Source organism: Typopeltis vanoorti, chromosome 24 (genome assembly GCF_054136105.1).
Source record: "Typopeltis vanoorti isolate ZY-2024b chromosome 24, IOZ_Tvanoo_1.0, whole genome shotgun sequence".
NCBI lineage: Eukaryota > Metazoa > Arthropoda > Arachnida > Uropygi > Thelyphonidae > Typopeltis > Typopeltis vanoorti.
In genome coordinates, this window is record NC_143572.1 from 23,287,483 (window position 1) to 23,308,047 (window position 20,565).

Consider the following 20,565-nt stretch of genomic DNA (forward strand, 5'->3'; position numbering starts at 1 on the left):
CTCTCAAACAAAAATATTGAACAGGATAGTCAATTGAACAAGAAGAAGTGGGTGGTGGATTAAAGGGATGCTGCAGTTTTTTAGAGAAATCAGTTAATGCCTTTTTTGTTCCCGCGAGGCCGTTTAAGCCCTATCTAACCTTTGCAGACTGAGTGGGCATTTCAATCTCCACTCGTAGCCAATCAGAAATAGCTGGCCCAAGGCTATCACTAATTAATCAACACGCAGGGAAGAAGACGGCTAAAAAGTTCCTCCATCTTGTGGTCCCTAACCCTAATACAATGTTTTTAATGTCTGAAAATAGTGTGGGTTCGACGGCTGATTTTCTTGAGGCTACATGACGAAAAACCCGAATTTCCGGTAGAAAATCCTGCTTGCTCGTGCCAGAGATCGACTAACTCGGGAACCGGTCAAAAAAAAAAAAAAAGCGTAGAAAGTGTTCCTTTAGTCGGCGACTAGATTCGAACCCAAGTCTTCCTTCGTGCGGTCAAGTTTAGTGGAGTGAAAATGCCACTTCCACTGAAAATTTATGGTTCTTTAGAAATACATATGAAAATGTGTGCCGTTTCATTTCATTTCTACTTTATTTGAGAGAATCCAACTTCCTGCAGATCGTTAACATTGAAATAGAAATTTAATAATAATCAAGCTGTGAGTAGGAACGCAATGAAGAGACGGCTTGGATGTTTTGCGAAAGTACCTGTAATAAATTATGATATTTATTTGCACTCTGTGCTGGATGCATACATAATTTCCGATACTTTATCTATTAGAAAGGTCCTTTTTTGAAAAAAAATAATTACGCACAGATGAAAAAAATCGTTTATTACCAGTATATTTATTATTATTTACATTTTCATCCATTTTTAAAGTTGCATATCTATACACTGTGGTTGAATTAAAAGATCTTTGATTTGATCCTGTTTTGTGTGATTACGGTACATAAGTTTGTATACACACACGAAATTTCAATGTCGGTACCTGTTCGATATATCATATCGTAAAGTAAAAAATGGCGGAGAAAGGGCAGCCGCAAACTTCAGGCCAACCACTGGTTAAAATTGGCCATTATATATTGGGTGAAACACTTGGTGTGGGAACGTTTGGAAAAGTCAAAAGTAAGTAACTTCATTTGGAGGAAATAGAGTATCCCAAATCTTATTGAACTTGATGCTGTGTGGCACAAGTAGCCTTAGAAATCATAGCAACACACACACATGGCTTTGCATTAGAGTAGTGCTTTGCACATGAAAATGTTTGTTAGAAAATTTAAAAGGCAGAAACAAGTTACGAAATTAAAAGTCTGGTTGGGTAGACCTCTCTCTCGCTATATATATATATATATGTTCAAGTTATATTGCAATTTTCCACTCTTCTTTTAATTAGAAAGAAGGGCGACATTGTTTTTGAAAGTAGGCAATGCAGTTTTGTATTTTTTATTATTCTTTAAATAAAAGTTATAAATGGAAAATGATGGTATAATATGATAAACTATGCCACCGCAAATATGCTATTCTAGCTATGCAAGTATCATATATAATTATGAGAAGCCATTCAGAGTTGCAATAATAATATTTTATTTTTATTATTTATTTTATTTATTTATTGTTTATTTCTTTTATTTTCTTTCTTTTTCATTCTTTTTTTTTTGTTGCATATTTGAATTGCTTTCTAAAATCAACTTCTCTTATCCATATCCTGTCTAGGATGAAACAAACCTTTTTCAGATCCTCATCTGAAGATGAGTTAGCTGGTCTCATATGGAGATAGCAGGATTTTTCATCCCAAACAAAATAAACAGGGTCCACACAATTGATGACACCCATCCATAATGGACCATGTGGATAAGAATAACTTCTGCATTAGAGAATTAATTCAATTTTTTTAAAACTAAGTTGCATGATTGTGAGAGGCACCAAGTATTAAGGAAAAGAGAAAGTCATGTATATATATATATATATATATATATATATATATATATATATGTTAAAGATACCAAGCTATTTTAAACCTGGTTTTATTCCATTTCCCAAGTAAGCAAACAGACAAACAAGTCAAGTTTGCACCTGCAAGTGTTGCAAGTCTAGCTGAACCTACACGTAGTACTAGACCAAGGCAACTCATGGTAAAAGTAGAATAAGCTCTGATCACTAATCTTAATATTTACCCTTAATGCAAAGCACATCTCCTGGAGGAGATGTATGATGTTTTGTATTAAAGGCAAGGAGGCCACTACCCAGACCAGTTTCGACCTTTATCGAGGTCTCATCAGTGGGAGCCAGGCTAGAAATACCAAGATTTTAGTAATACAGAGCTTATAAGTATTTTACCAGAACAAGTTACCATAAGGTGTTTTAACCTTATTAAATTAAAATCTCACGAGGAGATATAAATGTAGAAAGTATTTTACCTTGGGTATAATAAATATCTTTAATAATATTAAATAATAATATCATAATAATTTAAAGATAAATAATATCTTGAACATTTATTATACCCAAGGTAAAATACTTTCTACATATATATAGCCTATTGAAGTTTTAGGTGGATGGCATACCAAAAAAAAATATTCATTCTCACTCTCTTACATATTACTGGTATGTTAAAAATTATTAATAACTGATGAAATTATTCCAAATATCCTAAAAAAGGGTGCATATTATGACTGATATTGAAGCTATTTAACACAACTGGTGAACAAGATATGATCTCATGGTCTTGTTATCTTTTAGCAGGAAACGAGAGTGATGTCCTGAAAAGACTGGACTTGAATCTTGCTTGGATGGGAGTACTGTTTATAGGGCTTTTTAACTTGAGTGCTGGTTACATGCAGATATGACAGTGTTTTACCTCTCAGAAACCCAAATATTTCATCATCAAATTCCTGACATGTACCCGCAAGGGGTGTACAGCACAGGATATGATAGTACTACATGAAAAATTTACATCATTACTAACTTCCTATCTACAATTTTCCTCCAAATCAGTCTGTTACCTGCCAAGACTCCAACATTATCAGATCTTATATTTCTGTCGTCTAAGGCACTTTGTACGGTATCAATCCACCTATATCTTGGTCTTCCTCTGGGTCGTTTTCCTACCAACCTGGCAGAGAACACTTGTTTTGCTAATCTTTCCTCGCCCATTCTGTTTAAGTGACCATACCACCTGAGATTAGCTCTGCTAATGCATTCCTGGATGCTGCCAATGTCAAGTTCTTTCCTAATATCCTAATACCCAAATATTTAATCCTACAAGACAGACTGCCAGAAGAACACAATTTTAATACTTAAACAATCTTTCCAGTAATTATAAATTTTTTTAGGTGTATCCATGAATTCCTTTGATAACTACTATTTGATTAACATTTTAAATGATTTTTCCTAAATATATTAAAAATAGTCAATTTAGTACATTGAAAGGTATTAATTTTCTTTATTAATATCTTTATTAATTTTATTAATAAAGATATTAATATATCTTTATTAATAAAAATATCGCTAACCACTCGGTCAATCTTGCCGGCATGGTTGGCCGAGTGGTTAGCGTATCCGCTCTCCAGCTGAAAGACTGCGGGTTCGAATCCCTCCGTGGGCATGGATCTTATGATTATCTGTGAAAGCACTAGTGGTGGTAGTCGATGGTAGATGGCATTCGTATTAGATGATGAAGATTGCTGGAGTAGGGAGACTAGGAGTTGTAGAGTTGATGCCCTCCCTCGATGAGTCTTTGGACTCCCTGAAGGTGTGATATCATAATAATATCAAATTGTGTATTTTATAGGTTAGTTTATTTATTTATGTGTATTTTATAGGGTAGAGAACACACACAAATAACAGACACAAAATACTATTAGTAGTGGTAGATAGCATAGTGTCCTTTTTTCAACCTCATTACCACTAGTCACATGTGACAATAAAGGGCATAGGTTTGTGGTAAAGTTTGTATTTCTAGTATTACAAATGTCCATTTGTCAATGTATATTCAAAAAAATTGCAAAATATGTATAAAATTTCTTAATAAAATTTTACAAAGGCATTTAAGCTTCTTATTAAAATTAAATTATGAATATAATTCGATTTTTATTGCAACAGTAACTACCTTTAAAATTCATCAGTATAAAAATTGCATATCTTTTCAAAAAACAGATAATTTGATATTTGATTATGTGTGGTGAATATATTTTATGTTGTTGTGATAAAAAGGTTCGACTCCACTGGAATAGCATGTCGATGGTCAATTGTAGAGTGCCTTCCTCTGATGATTCCTTGGAGGTGTCACACAATAATTATAGTTTACTTTTCATTTAGAATTCAGATTTTTCCAATTTCTTTACATTCTTGCTCACCAAATTTCATAATCGTGTCTGTTGCAATTCATGTGATTAACTATAATTTCATGTCCTTGTCCCTTTTTGTCCCTTGGCAAGCCTCTTGGGCCAAACTTCTGCCCTACTTTGAATAGGCATTCAAATTTATCAAAAAAACATGGTTACAGCAGGTGATGCAGTTTCTGTGTATGTGGGTGTGTGTTGTGTGTAATAATAATAATTGGCAAATCTTAGCAGATTTTGTAAGAGCCAAATGCATTAAGCTTGCCTTCTGCTCAAATGGCATTTGAGCCTTTTTATCCCTTGGCAAGCCTCTTGGGCCAAACTTCTGCCCTACTATTTTTCCCATCCATCTCTCATTCATTTGATGGTAACATCAAAAGATACAATGGGCTTCATGGTATTAGTCTTTTCCCAACTCTTGTTTAGATGACCAAGGCAAATCTCTTCCCGCTATATTGCAAACTGCTCTCAGCAAGCCTTCTCTGATCTTTTGTCAGAAGGACATCAGAAAAATACACAACAATCTTGATACTAATAAGAGCTTGTACCGTACTATTGTATGCCCACGCTTTAGAGAGCTGTCATTGGCTCGATGCCGAGAAGAGTCAATTCATGTTGAAGGGGAGAAAGAAATAAGGCGATGTACGAATTGGTCACCAACATGCGAAATCACGTGCTTTATAAGTAAAATTTTCTAACTGTTATACAAACAAAATAGTTACCACTTTAAAAACTACAGTGATCATAAAAGAGAAGTTAATTTTCCGACGTGTAATAATAAACACTCATTCCACAATATGGATTGATTACTCTATTATTGGAATGGATTCTCCATGTGCAAAAGTGTGTAAGGGTCTCGTATCTGTGGGCATACTGTAGTACCCTTCACAGGCTGTCATGATCATCTTGCATCTATCCAATCCTGGAAGCAAGCTTTTATCCTAGCTATTCCTAAAGAGTGAGGTAAAAAGCAAACTATCATCACTTTGCCTTCAACTCATCGCTCTCAAAAGAGGATGGAGAAGATCATTGACAACCATTTTCTTTACTCTCTAGATACCCATCACTTAATGATCACTAATATGGATTTTGCCATTCTCTTTCTACAGCAGACTTCCTCACTAACCTTACCCACTTTTGAAAACAGCCTATGGAAAGATTTGAAGAAACTCCTGTGATTGCTTTGATTATATAATCAAGGCATTTGATTGAATCTAGCATTGTGGCCTTCTCACAATGCTGCTATCTTATAATCTTCCCCTAACCTTTGTGAGTGAATTGCTGGCTTCTTCTCTGATTGTGTGTTGCATGTTGTGGTGGATGATGTCCTCTCGTTTGATTTTTACCTGGGGTACTTTGTAAGTGTCAAAGTACCCCAGGACTCTGTGCTTTAATTTACTTTTTCCCTCACTGATAAACCTTAGGGTTGATTATTCTATTTTGCTTTGATATTTGGCTGATTTGGCATGTTTTTCAGATATTCTGCTTTGTCCAAATCAGTAGAAAGATTCGATATTTGGCTGGCAGAAGCAAAGAAATTCCCGTTACATGAGTCATAACAGACCCAGCCTATCAGGAAAGCCTCCCCCTTTATCTTGAGCAATCGTTCAAATAGGATTTTCACGACTAATGAATAAACTTATTCCATAGTGCAATTCCTCAGAAAATTTCTTTCAGCATTAGCTACCAGCGTATTCCTTGAAAGAGTTCTTTTCAGAAGTCAGAAATATTTATGAAGAAACCAGACATGTGCTACTCTGAAAATTGCTAAAAAATTCATTTTCCTATATCATAATTTATTGTGAATTCATTTTGATTATTAAATCCATAATTATTCTCTATATTTCACAATTTAAAATAAGTTCCATTAACGTTTTTGTTATTTGGAGAAATAAGTGCAATCATTTTTTCTGATTTTTATGCCATATGTTTTTAAATACAATGTTCTGTATGAAATTAAATGATAGTTTTATATCGATTGAAATGGTGGATATTATGGATCCATCTATATTTAATAGCCAAATGTAGAAAGAATGTGAAGTGTCAAAAATTTACCAGTTAGCTTATGAGAACAATACTAGAATCGGAGTTGTCTTGGCTTGCACTATTTAAACAACATGAGCTCTGCCCACAACCAGTATATTTGCACTGTACACAGCAAAATATTAAACTATAGCGTTAAGAACCTTATATAAGATAATACAATAGACAGACAGTATTGTATTATCTTATATAAGGTTAACTGAAGGGAAGTCCTGTTTTAGCAACTTGTCACATTCTGTAATAATGTTACCACTGAGTTAGACAAGGGGAATGGATACAGCATGATACTTGTGGATTTTGCTAAGGCTTTTGACAGAATACAGCATGGAATACTATTGCATAAATTGTAGAATATGAGATTGGAACTATTGGCATGGATAAGAGGATGATGTTAACCTTATTTGACTGAGATATACCAAAAAAATGGTATGTCGGGGGCATGAATCTGCAATATTCAAGGTAACCAGTGGTATGCCTCAAGAATCAGTCCTTAGCACATTGTTATTCAGTCTGCATATGACATTCCGAAGGATTTGACATGTGACATACAGCTATTTGCTGATGATGCAAAGATAGGTAGAGTAATCAGGAATGCTGCTGCTGATATGCAGTACTTGCAGAATCATATAGCAAAAATTGCAAATACAACTCAGAGAATAATCGCAATGCTGAAACAAACTTTGACACGTAAAGATGAGGAAGTCATTTTGAATCTTCACGAGGCCTTGGTAAGATCTCTTGGACTATTGTACACAGGTCTGGTCTCTTGGTTTCCGTGGTGATTCTGATACAGTGGGGAAAGAGAGAGAGAGAGTAAAGGATAGTGTCAAAAATTATATCAGAATTGTGGAATACATTATGAAGACAGATTATTATTATTACTATTCTATGACACTTCCAAGGAGTCAGAAGACTCATTTAGGGAGGACACCAACTCTACAGCTCTCGTCTCCACCACTACACCGAACCTCTACCATCATCATCTACATCAACACCATCTACTGCCCACCACTACCACCACCACTAGTATTTTTTGTCTGAAGGGCCAATTTGTCTGTATGCACGATGGAAAACTCAAGTTTCCGGGAGGAAAACCCTGCTACATCCGTACGAGATCACTAATTGGGAATTTGTAGGCTGCAGACACTAGCAAACAGGAGAAAAAGGGATGACATGATTGAGATATAAACTTTTGAAAGGATTACAGAATTTCAGTAGATGGAATTTTTCATTTTATTGATGGTGAGGAAAGGATTGGAGGGCATCCATGGAAGTTGAGAATGAATGCTATCAAGAGATAGCATTCATTCTCAACTTCCGTGGAGTTAGGGCTAGATTTTTCACTCACAGAATAGTGCATGATTGGAATGGATTACCATTAAATGTTGTGTGTGTGTGTGTGTGCAAGTAGCGTGAATGAATTCAAGAACAGGTGTGACAGCTGGGGTGAATAGTATTGCCTCCCTCAATGAATTCCTGACTCCCTGGGATCTCTCTTAATAATATTACAGATATATCTATATTTCATAGCAAAATATGGAAACAAACTAAAATAAGAAATGTAGAAAAATTTTCTTTTGAAAATTTATAAGACAGGAAGCTTATGAAAAAGTTATGTTCTTACAAACCCTGTACTAAAATTTCAAAACTTTTATTTTTCTATTTTGCTATAAAATATGGATGGATCCATAATATCCTCTATTTCAGTATCTTATTTATTTCAAATTGAAGCATCTTTGCCCAACTCTATACTTAAAAATTTGTTAGCTATTATTTTTAGGGAGCAAAAAAATTTATTTTATCTTTCTATCAAAGAATATCCAAAAGGCTTTAATTTTAGCAATGTAAAATTAACATAAATAGGCGATATTAAAAATACATGCGTATTTCATAGCCATATATATGTTAAAGATACCAAGAAATTTTATAAACTTGGTTTTAATCCTTTTTTCTCAAATAAGCAACCAAGCAAGTAAGCCAAGTTTTTTGCCCCTGAAGTATTTTCAAGTCTGAGGCAACTTGTAGTATCATCATCAACTTCCTGATATATGCCCTCAAGGGGTGTACAGGATATGATAGTACTACATGAAAAATTTACATCATTACTAACTTCCTATCTACAATTTTCCTCTAAATCAGTCTGTTAAATGTCAAGACTCCAATATTATCAGGTCTTATATTTCTGTCTTCTAAAGCACTTTTTACTGTACCAATCCACATATATCTTAGTCTTCCTCTGGGTCTTTTTCCTGCTAAGCTGGTAGAGAATACTTGTTTTGCTAATCTTTCCTCTCCCATTCTGCTTAAGTGACCATACCACCTGAGATTAGCTCTGCTAATGCATTCCTGGATGCTGACAATATCAAGTTCTTTTCTAGTATGGTCGTTTTTAATATGATATTGCCATCGGTGCCATCTGTTCATGCCTCTAATCTTTCTCAGAACTCTCATATCTGACAGTCTCTAATCTTTGGTCAAGTGTTTTACTTCTAACACAACTCCCAGATCCATAAGTTAAAATTGGTTTAAAACACTGTCTTGTATACAGCTAATTTAGTGTTATGACTAATTTCTCTTTTATTCCATATAAATTTATTTAGTTGACTTCCTACCATACCAGCTTTGTTGATTCTGTTGTCTATTTCCATATTTAATTTACCATCTTCACTAAAAATCATGCCTAAGTAGCTGAAATGTTTTACTTGTTCCACAGTTGAAAATGTGGAACAAGTAAAATTTTCAACAATTCTACCTATTTTCATTGTCTATGTCTTTTTATTGCTGACCTTCACACCATATCTATTACAATAGTTATTCAATTTAGTCAGGGAATCTTGCGGACTTGTAGTGGATTTATTTAGAAATACAACATCATCTGCATAAAGCAAAGAGCTGAGATTAACACCTCCAATTTTGATATCAGGTTTAATACCACTTTCTTTCATAATGTGATCCATATTGGTAATGAATAAGAGAGGGGATAATGTACATTCTTGTCTGACACCAGATTTAACATTAAACCATCTTCCTGTACTTCCTTCAATTCTAACTGCTGACTTACAACTCAAATAAACACTAAGTATTGCTTAATATAATGCCCCATTAATCCCGTATAACTGTAGCGTTTCGAATAGCTTCTCTCTTGGCACTTTGTCATATGCCTTTTCCAGATCTATTATTACTATTACTATTATTACGGGCAACTCCAGGGAGTCATTGGACTCATCGAGGGAGGCCCCAAATCATATTCATCACAACTATTTGACATTCATACAGTATCTATCATACCTCGCCTTAAACTCATTCACTGTCACAGCATCCACCACAGACTCAGGGAGCGCATTCCACTCATTCACTACTCTAAAAGTAAAGAACCCAGCTCTAACACCTTTACTAACCACACTTTTGCCAGTTTCGATGGATGTCCCCTAGTCCTCCCACAACCAGCCCTGTTCTCAAAAATATCTTCTGAATTAATTTTATAGAAACCCTTCAGTAATTTGAATGTCTGAATCATATCTCCCCTCCTCCGCCTATCAACCAATTTTTGCAACCCACAAATCCTCAACCTGTTCTCATACGGTTCATTCCACAGACCTGCTATCATCTTGGTCACTCGCCTCTGGATCCTCTCCACCTCCTCCCCATCAAGAAGAAACCTAGGTGACCCCATTATACAAAACTTAAATACAGATCTTTGTTATATTCCAACGATTTCTCAACTATTTGTCGTAAAGTGAAAATCCAATCCTGACAGCCTCTATTTAGCCTGAATCCAGCTTGTTCTTCACCAAGCTTCTCTTCCACAATTCTTCTTGACAGTTTCTCAAGTATACTTGAGAAACATATATCTTACCAGGAACACTCAGTAATGAAATGCCTCTGTAATTCTCACATTCAGTTTTATTTCCCCTTTTTATATATGGGTGCTGTGAGAACTTTACTCCAATCATCTGGAATTTGTCCCTCTGTCCAGGCCTTCTGAACCATCCAGTACAGCCACTGTACGACTTTTATTCCTCCATACGTGAGCATTTCTGGTTGAATATCATCTACTCCTGCTGCCTTTCCACATTTCAGGCTTTTGATCGCTTTTTCTATTTCAAGTATGGATATGTATTCCTGACTGCATACCTGGTCAGTGTTTTTTACCACTGTGCTGTCATCACTGCTTGTTTCATTTAGCAGTTTTTCAGAGTAATTACTCCATACTTCAAGGATATCTTTTTCTCCTGTTTTCATGTCACCTTTATCATCTCTAATTCCTTTTACAATTTGTGGTAAAGGTGGCATAAGCTCTGATCACTTGCCTAAGTATCCCATAATACAAATGCACATATCCTTACAGACATGTATAATGCTATGTATTATGGGAAGGGTCACTACCCAGACCGGTTTCCCTGTATTAAGTGCGTAGTTACCTCTCTAAAAACTCACGAGATCCCCCGAATCAACCAGCAATGAATGACCCAAAGCATCAAACTCGGCGTTATTTCCCCCCCTCAGTCACTGAGAAGAACTCTCAGCGTTTGGCTCCAACCCCACCACCAAGCAGAACTGCTCATATTTCATCTGTGAGGTAACAGCAACAGTCGTGCTTCAGTTAACTTCATTGGCTATGGCATTGCCATCCATCACCCAAGCTTCCAACTGGTTTCTACCCTTAGGGGTCTCATCAGTGGGAGCCAGACCCAGTGGTGGTGATACCAAGGTTGAAGTAATGCAGAACTTAGATTTATCTATATGAGTTGCCACAAGGTGCTTTGACCTTATTAAATAAAAATCTCAGGATGAGAGAAAGATGTAGAAAGTTTTTTACCTTGTGTGTATTATACGTTAAAGATACCAAGAAATTTTATAAACTTGGTTTTAATCCTTTTTTTCCCAAGTAAGCAAACAAGTGAGTAAGCCAAGTTTGCACCTGAAGTATTTTCAGGTCTGAGGCAACTTGTGGTAAAGATGGCATAAGCTCTGATCACTTGCCTAAGTATCCTATAATACAAAGCACATATCCTTATGGATATGTACAATGCTATGTATTATGGGTTGGGTCACTACCCAGACTTATTTCGACCTTTATTGAGGTCTCGTCAATGGGAGACCTCTCGTCTGAGTTGCGACCCTTCCCATGATACAAGTGATCAGAACTTATGCCACCTTTACCACGAGTTGCCTCAGATCTGAAAATACTTCAGGTACAAACTTAGCTTACTTGCTTGTTTGCTTAATTGGGAAAAAAGGATTAAAACCAAGTTTATAAAATTTCTTGGTATCTTTAATGCATGATATCCCCAAAGGTAAAAAAACTTACATACATACATACATATATATATGTGTGTGTAGAATGTATATATATAAAAGCTTGGAGAGTTTCGAATAAAGAAGAGAGAGCTTATTAGAATGCAATCTTGGGCATCAGAGTTGCCTTAGGTTGCACTACTGAAGAAACTTTTAAGTTTTTTAAGTAGTGCATAAAATATGGATTTATCTGTTTATTTTGCAATGCTGAAATGAATAAATTCAGGCTCTTCTTTGATAATTACGCTTAAGAACTGACCACTGTTTGCTTATGAAATGTGCATCTTTATGAAACAGAATTTCTTTGCTACTGAATGAGATTTCTTGTCATTTTAAGGTTTCTGCCTGATCTCAGTTTAAAACCCAACACTTCAAAACAGCTGTCAGGTCAGTGAAACCTTATAACAAAAGCAAATATAAAGATGCCTTGGCTGCATGCATCTTTTTAGTAGTGCAAACTAAGGCAACTCTGATGTCAAAATTGTATTCTCATAAACTTTCATGTCGTTACATGATTAGGTGGAGTATTATTACACATACTTTTTAATCTATCTTCATTTTGCAATTTGGCTGAAGTGCTTAAGAATAATTAATTAAATTTTAAACAGTATGAATTAAATTCTGTAAACAAATGTTTTGAACAATAAAATACACTTATTAAAAATTGATACAAATTTTAATGAGTGTATTTATTTTATTTTTTTTCTCTCAAAACATTTGTTTATAAAATTTAATTTATTTTGCTTTGCCAAATGTTTGGTGCTTCAGCCAAAATTCAAACCAAATATTTGGCATTCAATGCTTCAGTAAAATCCTGCTTCGATGCATTTCTAATAAACATTGATTTTTTTACTGATCTTCTCTCACTAATGCATTTTTATTCATCGCTTTGCTGTTGAGAGGAACACTTCATCATTCACAAAGCTTTGTAACGCTCCGAAGATTCAAGCTTCAAGACCTTTTATGATTATTACCTTAAACACTATCTCTCTCCATTCTGAAGTATTATGAACATAATTTAGTAAATTTTCCTGCTAGAAAATACAGTTCTGCCTTATTTTCCTGAATAAAGACCATGCCTAACTCTCCTTCACATTTGATAAATAATAATCTGCTTACCAACCGAGATTAGTTACTCTTCTTATGTTGACTTTTGCATCTGGTCTATCTTGCTCACATCATATCCATATCCTCTTGAGCCTTGAAAATTTTAGCTTAGTTTTTGTTTTGTCCACCCAACCTTAAAGTATTGTTCTCGCATCTGGGGGGGAATTGCACAAAATACTTCCTTCAGAATGGTTGGTTTGCATCCAGAAGAGAACTATCCACTTAATAGCTGACTCCCTCCAATTGCTTTCTGTAGACCCTCTATTTCTGTATTGCATCTTTCTTTTAAGTATTTCCATGGATTCTCTCCAATGAACTAGCTATCACCATTCCTCCACTCTCTTCTAATCGTGCATAAATACGGTTAACGTCCATATACACTTTCAGCACCGAACTTACCATGCTAACTTCTTAGCCACTTCATTCAGTATTTATTCCTAATACTGTTTCTCTAATGTTTACAGTCTCTAACTTTTCTGTTTCTTGTTTCTTGGAATTTTACTGCATAAACTGATGTAACTAATGATTACATGTTCTTGTCTATTATCTACTTTTCAAAAGAATGTATCTTTTTTAATACACACACACACACTGCTTGGAAAGAAGTCAATAGACACCATAGTGTGAGGAAGAAACAGCCATGGCACCCACATTAAAATTTATGGTGACACGAACATTGAGCACATTGTTGTGAAGCTAGCAATGATATTTTTCCAGTCTTCAGTTTTATTTAGGACCTCCTTTCACTATGATGACTGCACCGATGAAAATTTTGGATCATTCTGACTGTAGGCATGTAATGGGGGGGGGGGTTCCTGGATATTGTGGGGGAAATGTCCCATGTCTTCAGGTGCACCACACAGTTACATCAGCAGCCTTATAGCACAGGGCATTGTCTTGCTGAAAGAGACAATAGTGTCAGTTTCGCAGACACACCAAAGAAGGATGTATTGCATTGTCTAGAATGTTCAGATACCTCTTGGAGTTCAATGTTTGTGGCAACACAAACAGAGGCCCAAGGCTAAACCAGGACCATACCATCACACTGCCACCTCCGAATTTCATAGTTGGAGTTATGCAGTCTGGTTAGAGACATTTACCAGGCATCTGCACACCCAGACCATCCATTTGCTTGGTAGATGATGTAGTGCAATTCGTTGTTCCATAACACAGCTTTCCAAGCATCATGTCCCACTGTATACACTCTTTGCACCACTGGGATTAATGTTTCTGACATGACAGTCCATCAAAGATTGTTGGAAGCAGGGAGGACTGCCCACAGACCAAAACAGAAAACTTTTGATGAAGGCTATGCAGAAAAAGAGATTTCAGTGAGCAAAAGTGTACAAAGGTTGGACTGCTGAGAAGTGGAAGAAGGTCATATTCTCAGATGAGAGCTGTTTCTTTGTCCAAAGAGAGCAAGTAACCTATGTTTGCAAATCTTCTTCTGCCCACCTTAACTCTCCTGAATAAGCTCCTAAACACACACACAGCTAAAAAAAAAATGTTCCAGGATTGTTTTACATATGACAGTCCAGAATCACTTATGCCTGTTGACTATGATGAAAATTGACCAATACATAAAATATTGGAGAAAAGAGTGGTCCCAGAGATCCAGAAAGACAGAGAACTCATCTTCCAACAGGATCTTGCTCCATGCTGCACTTCAAAAATCACAACATCCTGTTGCTTCAGTGGCCAGGTAACTCTCCTGACATTAACCCAATAGAAAATTTGTGGACCATAGTGAAAAAGAGATTTGGAAAATTAAATTATGATACAAAGAATTACTTAATACAATTCATTATAAAAGCATTGTTTTGAGATGCAGAAATAAGAAAAATGTGTTCTCCGTTGATAGAGTCCATGCATAAGCGAATTAATGAACTTATTAATAGGAAACAGAGGAGCATATAAATTATTAGGTAAGGTTGGAGTTTAACTTTAGTACATCTTGCGAAATTAAAATTTTTCTTTAAAATGCGAGTGTTCAGATTAATTTGTGCACTGCTTAGAAAGAAGTCAGTGGACGGTGCATCGTGTCGTATTTGTAGCCAGTATAAATTGGAGGAGGGTGATGCTTCCAAGTTAGTGCAACTGTGTCTGGGTAAAATGACTGTGAGAAGGGAACTGATGGATTTGAAAGAGAATGCCATGTTGCAGACCTATCTGTTAGGCAAATTGTTGACAAATTGGGTCATCCCAGGTCAGCAATTAGTGATACCATAAAGATGGAAGTGCAGGGAGTCTACTGAAAGTGTTACCCACAGTGGACAACCCACCACACTCACCAAACATGACTGTAGGTGCCATGAATGATAATATGTAAAAACTGCCATTTGTAAGCCAACACATTAAAGGTGGAGTTCCAGGCATCGAATGAAACACGAATCTGCACAAATACATTTGCTTGGAAAGCTGTGTTACGGAGCAACGAATCACACCACACACCCTCTACTGAGCAGATTGATGGTTCTGGTAGATGCCTGATGAATGTCTCTTACCAGAGTGTGTAACCCAGCTATGAAATTCGGAGGTGATTGTATGGTCCTGTGTGTGTGTGTGTGTGTGTGTGTGTGATTATCAGCTATGTTGACTCGGTATGTAGATATGTTCGTATTATTTACTGAATGAATTCCGAGAATTAGAAAACAAATTAATTTAATTTAACACACAATATGTTTCATTGGAATGCCGACTCCTTCAGGCGTGAGAACATTAAAAGCAAACATAAAAAACACCATAAAGAAACATTGTACCACTACAATAACAGACTATGAACTGGAATTAAGTTTGAACTGAAGCTACAGTCCAGGCTAAAGTTCTATTGTTAGGCATACGTGAGCATGTGACTTCACAAGTGCGCCAGTATCTGATGGCAGAGCTATGTTAGTCTGCCAAACTAAAGTTACTGTTTATGTGAGAAGAGTCTAGGATAATATCTTTGGATTCAACTATGTGCTGCTCTACTTCATCATGGTATATATATGAATGTTTGATGTTGTATTCCAGTCTATTTTGTGTTGGCGGCCTTCATTATTTGTGTTCACTGAGAACAGGACATGGCTTGAGAGGGTGCTTGCTCTGGTTCTACTATAAGCGATGTCTCTGCTGATGTTCTTCGAGATGCAGGAGGATGGACTTCTCAGTTTGGCCATAATATGGCTTCCCATGGTCACATATGATTTTATATACACCTGGAAACTGAAGCTACAGTCCGGGCTAAAGTTCTATTGTTAGGCATACGTGAGCATGTGACTTCACAAGTGCACCAGTATCTGATGGACGAGCTATGTTAGTCTGCCAAACTAAAGTTACTGTTTATGTGAGAGGAGTCTAGGATAATATCTTTGGATTCAACTATGGCGTTCTACTTCATCGTGGTATATATGAATGTTTGATGTTGTATTCCAGTTTATTTCGTGTTGGCGGCCTTCATTATTTGTGTTCACTGAGAACAGGACATGGCTTGAGAGGGTGCTTGCTCTGGTTCTACTATAAGTGATGTCTCTCTGATGTTCTTCGAGATGCAGGAGGATGGACTTCTCAGTTTGGCCATAATATGGCTTCCCACAGTCACATATGATTTTATATACACCTGGAAACTGAAGATGGTTGTGAGCCTGTTTTAGTTGGCTTAGAATTGATCTGAGTTTAGGAAGAGTGGAAAAGCACGTTTTTATATTAAATTTTTTCAAAATTCTTCTTAGTTTCTGGAAAAGTGAGCTGATGTGTGGTAAAGGATATAACCCTTGGGGTTGTCCTGTGTCTCTGTGTTGTTTTGAGGATGGCGGTATAGTTGTTTGATAGTTTTTGAAGAGTAGACATTATTTATAAAGGTTCTTTTGAGATGTTGTAGTTCATTTTTTAGCTCCTCCTCATCTGACAATACAGACCTGGCGCAATGAGCCAGAGTGGGATACCTAACTTCTGTGCTAGATAGTGGTGTGAGGATGCATGCAGTTTAGACATCAAACTTACTAAGATGTCTGATGCCTTAAAAATCTCGATCTTCAGAAAATCGATGCACACGGATAGATACCTGCATGTGTCCTCTCACTCACTCTCTCTCTCTCACTAAATTTCTGGGGGGGGGGGCACATTTTAACTGGATTTTTATCAATTTCTTTTTCCTGTAAATTATATTTCAGGTAGTTGTGTAGGCTTCTGTGGGGATAGGACATTTTTAGAACTATTTCTTCTGGTATAAAACCACAAACAAAGATGTCAAATAGAAACTTTTTATGTCAACTAGTTTCATGAAATACTTTGTTTCATTTCATTAGAAAATAACATGAATAAACTAAAAACTAGAAAGCAAATAATAATAGTTAACATTGAAATTAATACATAATGTTGGATTTATTGGACCATGGTTTTGGTAAACATTTATACATAATTGTTGACTAGTTTCACCAGCTGTGTCTGTCTGGCTTTATCAAGACAAGAAATTTTACATCTAATCATCACTTTGCACAGAAACTTAGCATCATGCATATGCTAAAAAAACAGAGTTAAAAATATCATCACACGAAAAAAAGACGTACGTGCTGAGCTTTCGCTTATATCAAAAAACTTTGTCACTTAATGGTTATCCTCAAAATATAATTAATAAAATTCTCTATAGAAACAGCCTACAGCAACAGCCTCTGGCGACACAGTACTTATCATTCATCATAATACCCTATGCAGGCTCAGTCTCCACCAAAATAGCAAGAATTATGAAGCCTTTTAACATCAGAGTTGTTTTTAAACTTACCATAACTACACAACAGTTATTAAGATCCCCTAAGGATAGCGTCACTTTCTACAAATACGCAGGTGTTTACAGCATACCATGTACGTGTGGACTGACTTACATCGGCCAAACTTCACGAAGCCTAGAAATCCAAAAGAAGGAACATGTCGGAGATGTCAATAATAATAGAACAGACACCCTCAGGGTTAGCACATCATTTCTCAACTTCAAACCATTTAATAGATTGGGACAACAGCTCCATGCCATATATCGAAGAGGATTACAGATGTAGAACCTTTAAAGAAGCTGCAGTAGTCCTACAGACAGGAAATAACCTCAGTAGAAACCAGGGAATTTTAAAAGACATTTGGAAATACCTATTAAATTCATTAAGTTTAGCAGAATTAAATTATAAAACTCAATTTAATAACAATGACTAAGCTTTCACGCTTTATGCGTTTGATGTTACACGTGCTCTCCAATTTGTTTAACTGTCTTTTAAGTCGTTACTGCATTCCTTTGTTTTTGCATTTAATATTAGTGTAACCTTTCTCGTCTTGATAAAGCCAGACAGACACAGCTTGCAAAACTAGTCTATGATTATGTATAAATGTTTACCAAAACCATGGTCCAATAAATCCAATATTATGTATTAATTTCAGTGAAAAAGGACCAAATAATAACTATCATTATGAACAGTTAACATTTCTAGTAAAAATATTTGAAAACATTTAAACAATTTTATTTATTTGTATGGGGTTCCCCCTTTACTCATCCATCCCTTAGGACTGGTTGAGCCTTTCTAATGAGGGATTAAGTATGCTGTAAATCTGTGTGTGTTCATGAGCCGGTTTGTCTGTTCTGAGGGATAAAAAACCTGAGTTTCCAGGTGAAAAATCCCTCTACCTCCATATGAGATTGACTAACTCACCTTTAGTTGAAAGAGATCAGATAAAGGTTCCTCATGTCATGGACAGGAATCGAATCCAGGCATTTCTGACCAAAGGACTTCCTCTATATTGACTGAGCTATGGAAGCTCTCGTTTAAGCAATGAAAAGTGCACATTTGCTGTTATGCTGGCTGCTGGTTCGTGAGTTGCTGTAGCATGCTGTTGGTAGATACAAGTGTGTTGTGATGAACTAAGGAAGACCAAACTGGATGTAAAATCATCCCTTGTTTTTTGTTACACTGCAGCAGTGCTTCATCATTTTAGCTGATTCTTTGAATGCTCTTGAATAAAATGATAATCAATGCAGAGCATTTCAATTAGTTGCCATTTTCTTTGTGTTTTGTCTCCATTGTATGTGCTTCCAGTTGATTTGTGCTTTCTTTCATTCTCAGCATCCTTGAAGTATTCCAATCGGTGTATCTTACTAGATCTGCCAGTCTTTCCTATGTAGTGTAGAACACAGTTGCAACTGATCTTGTAGATACCTGGTGTTTTAAGTGGCAGATGTGGAGGTTGAAGGAAATTTCAGAGATTTGTATTGAGTGAGTAGAAAGCAACTTTTAAGTTTTGTTGGCAAAACAATCTTGCTATTATATCTGTGGTTGATTGTATATATGGTAAAATCACTGCTCCTTTGCATTCTTAGTTTTTTTTTTTTTTTTTTGTTCTTCTGATTGTTTTGGAGGTTGAAATAGAATTTTTTTGACTAATGTCCTGTTGTAGCTTTTTTTTTTGGGGAAGGACAGAATTAAGATACTGTAGTTCTTGGTTTCTTTTATCTATGTTGGTAGAAATTCTTTAGGAAATTACATGCAATTCTATCACATAAAGAATGATTAATGTCCATTTTTTGGTCTGGATGGTGAGGAGAAGTTGCATGTAGGTAAGGTTCTGTGTTAGTTGGTTTCCTGTAGATGGAGAAGTCGAGTGTGTTTTGTTCTGATATTTAAACTAGTGTGTCCAAAAATGGTAAAGACTAATTTCTTTCCAATTCAGCTGTGAATTTAATCCACAGATGAATGTTGTTCAAGAAAGTGACAAAACCTTCTAATTGCATAATTGTACTGTGCCAGATAATAAATATATTATCACGTATCTTTGACGTTTTGGTTGTTTTCCTTGTGTTTGGAGCGGGGGGATTCAAACCAATCTATGAATAGGTCAGCTAACATAGGAGAGGAGAGCCCATTTGCTGATACAGTGTTTAAATAGGTCCACTGTGTCTGGTGAGAATATACCTTGAAGGAATTGCATGGTTTCTATTCTTGGAACATTAGTGAAAAGATTTACAATGTCCAAGCATGCAATTATATCAATAGGAGCCAAAGTGATTTCTTTGATATTTTTTATGAAGCGTATAGTATTTTTAACATAAGAGGATATAAGGTCATCATCAAATTCCTGCTCTATACCCTCAAGGGGTACAGGATATGATAGTACTACATGAAAAATTTACATCATTACTAACTTCCTATCTACAGTTTTCCTATAAATCTGTCTGTTACTTGTCAAGACTCCAACATTATCAGATCTTATATTTCTGTCATCTAAGGCACTTTGTACCGTATCAATCCACCTATATCTTGGTCTTCCTCTGGGTCGTTTTCCTGCCAACCTAGCAGAGAACACTCGTTTTGCTAATCTTTCCTCTTCCATTATGTTTAAGTGACCATACCACCTGAGATTAGCTCTGCTAACTCATTCTTGGATGCTGACAATGTCAAGTTCTTTCCTAATATCCTCATTTTTAATATGATATTGCGATTGATGCCATCGGTTCATGCCTCTAATCTTTCTCAGGACTCTCATATCTGCAGTCTCTAGTCTTTGGTCAAGTGTTTTAGTTTTGGCCCAGCTCTCAGATCCATAAGTTAAAACTGGTTTGAACACTGTCTTGTATATAGCTAATTTAGTGTTCTGACTAATATCTCTCTTATTCCATATGAATTTATTCAGTTGACTTCCTAACATACTAGCTTTGTTGATTCTGTTGTCTATTTCCATATTTAATTTACCATCTTCACTAAAAATCTTGCCTAAGTAGCTGAAATGTTTTACTTGTTCCACAGGTTCTCCGTTCACAATGCATTTGACAG

At 35.9% G+C, this 20,565-nt stretch overlaps 1 protein-coding gene across 1 annotated transcript in view; it reads left to right on the forward strand.

Annotated features, from left to right (window-relative positions):
- Nucleotides 1-802: 802 nt before the first annotated feature.
- Nucleotides 803-20,565, forward strand: part of AMPKalpha (AMP-activated protein kinase alpha subunit) — a 265,316-nt gene continuing 245,553 nt past the window's right edge. The window contains exon 1 of the mRNA XM_090414193.1: nt 803-1,118. Within this exon, the coding sequence (XP_090270319.1) occupies nt 1,013-1,118 (106 nt within the window). The 5' untranslated portion in view covers nt 803-1,012. The remainder of the gene's footprint in view (nt 1,119-20,565) is intronic.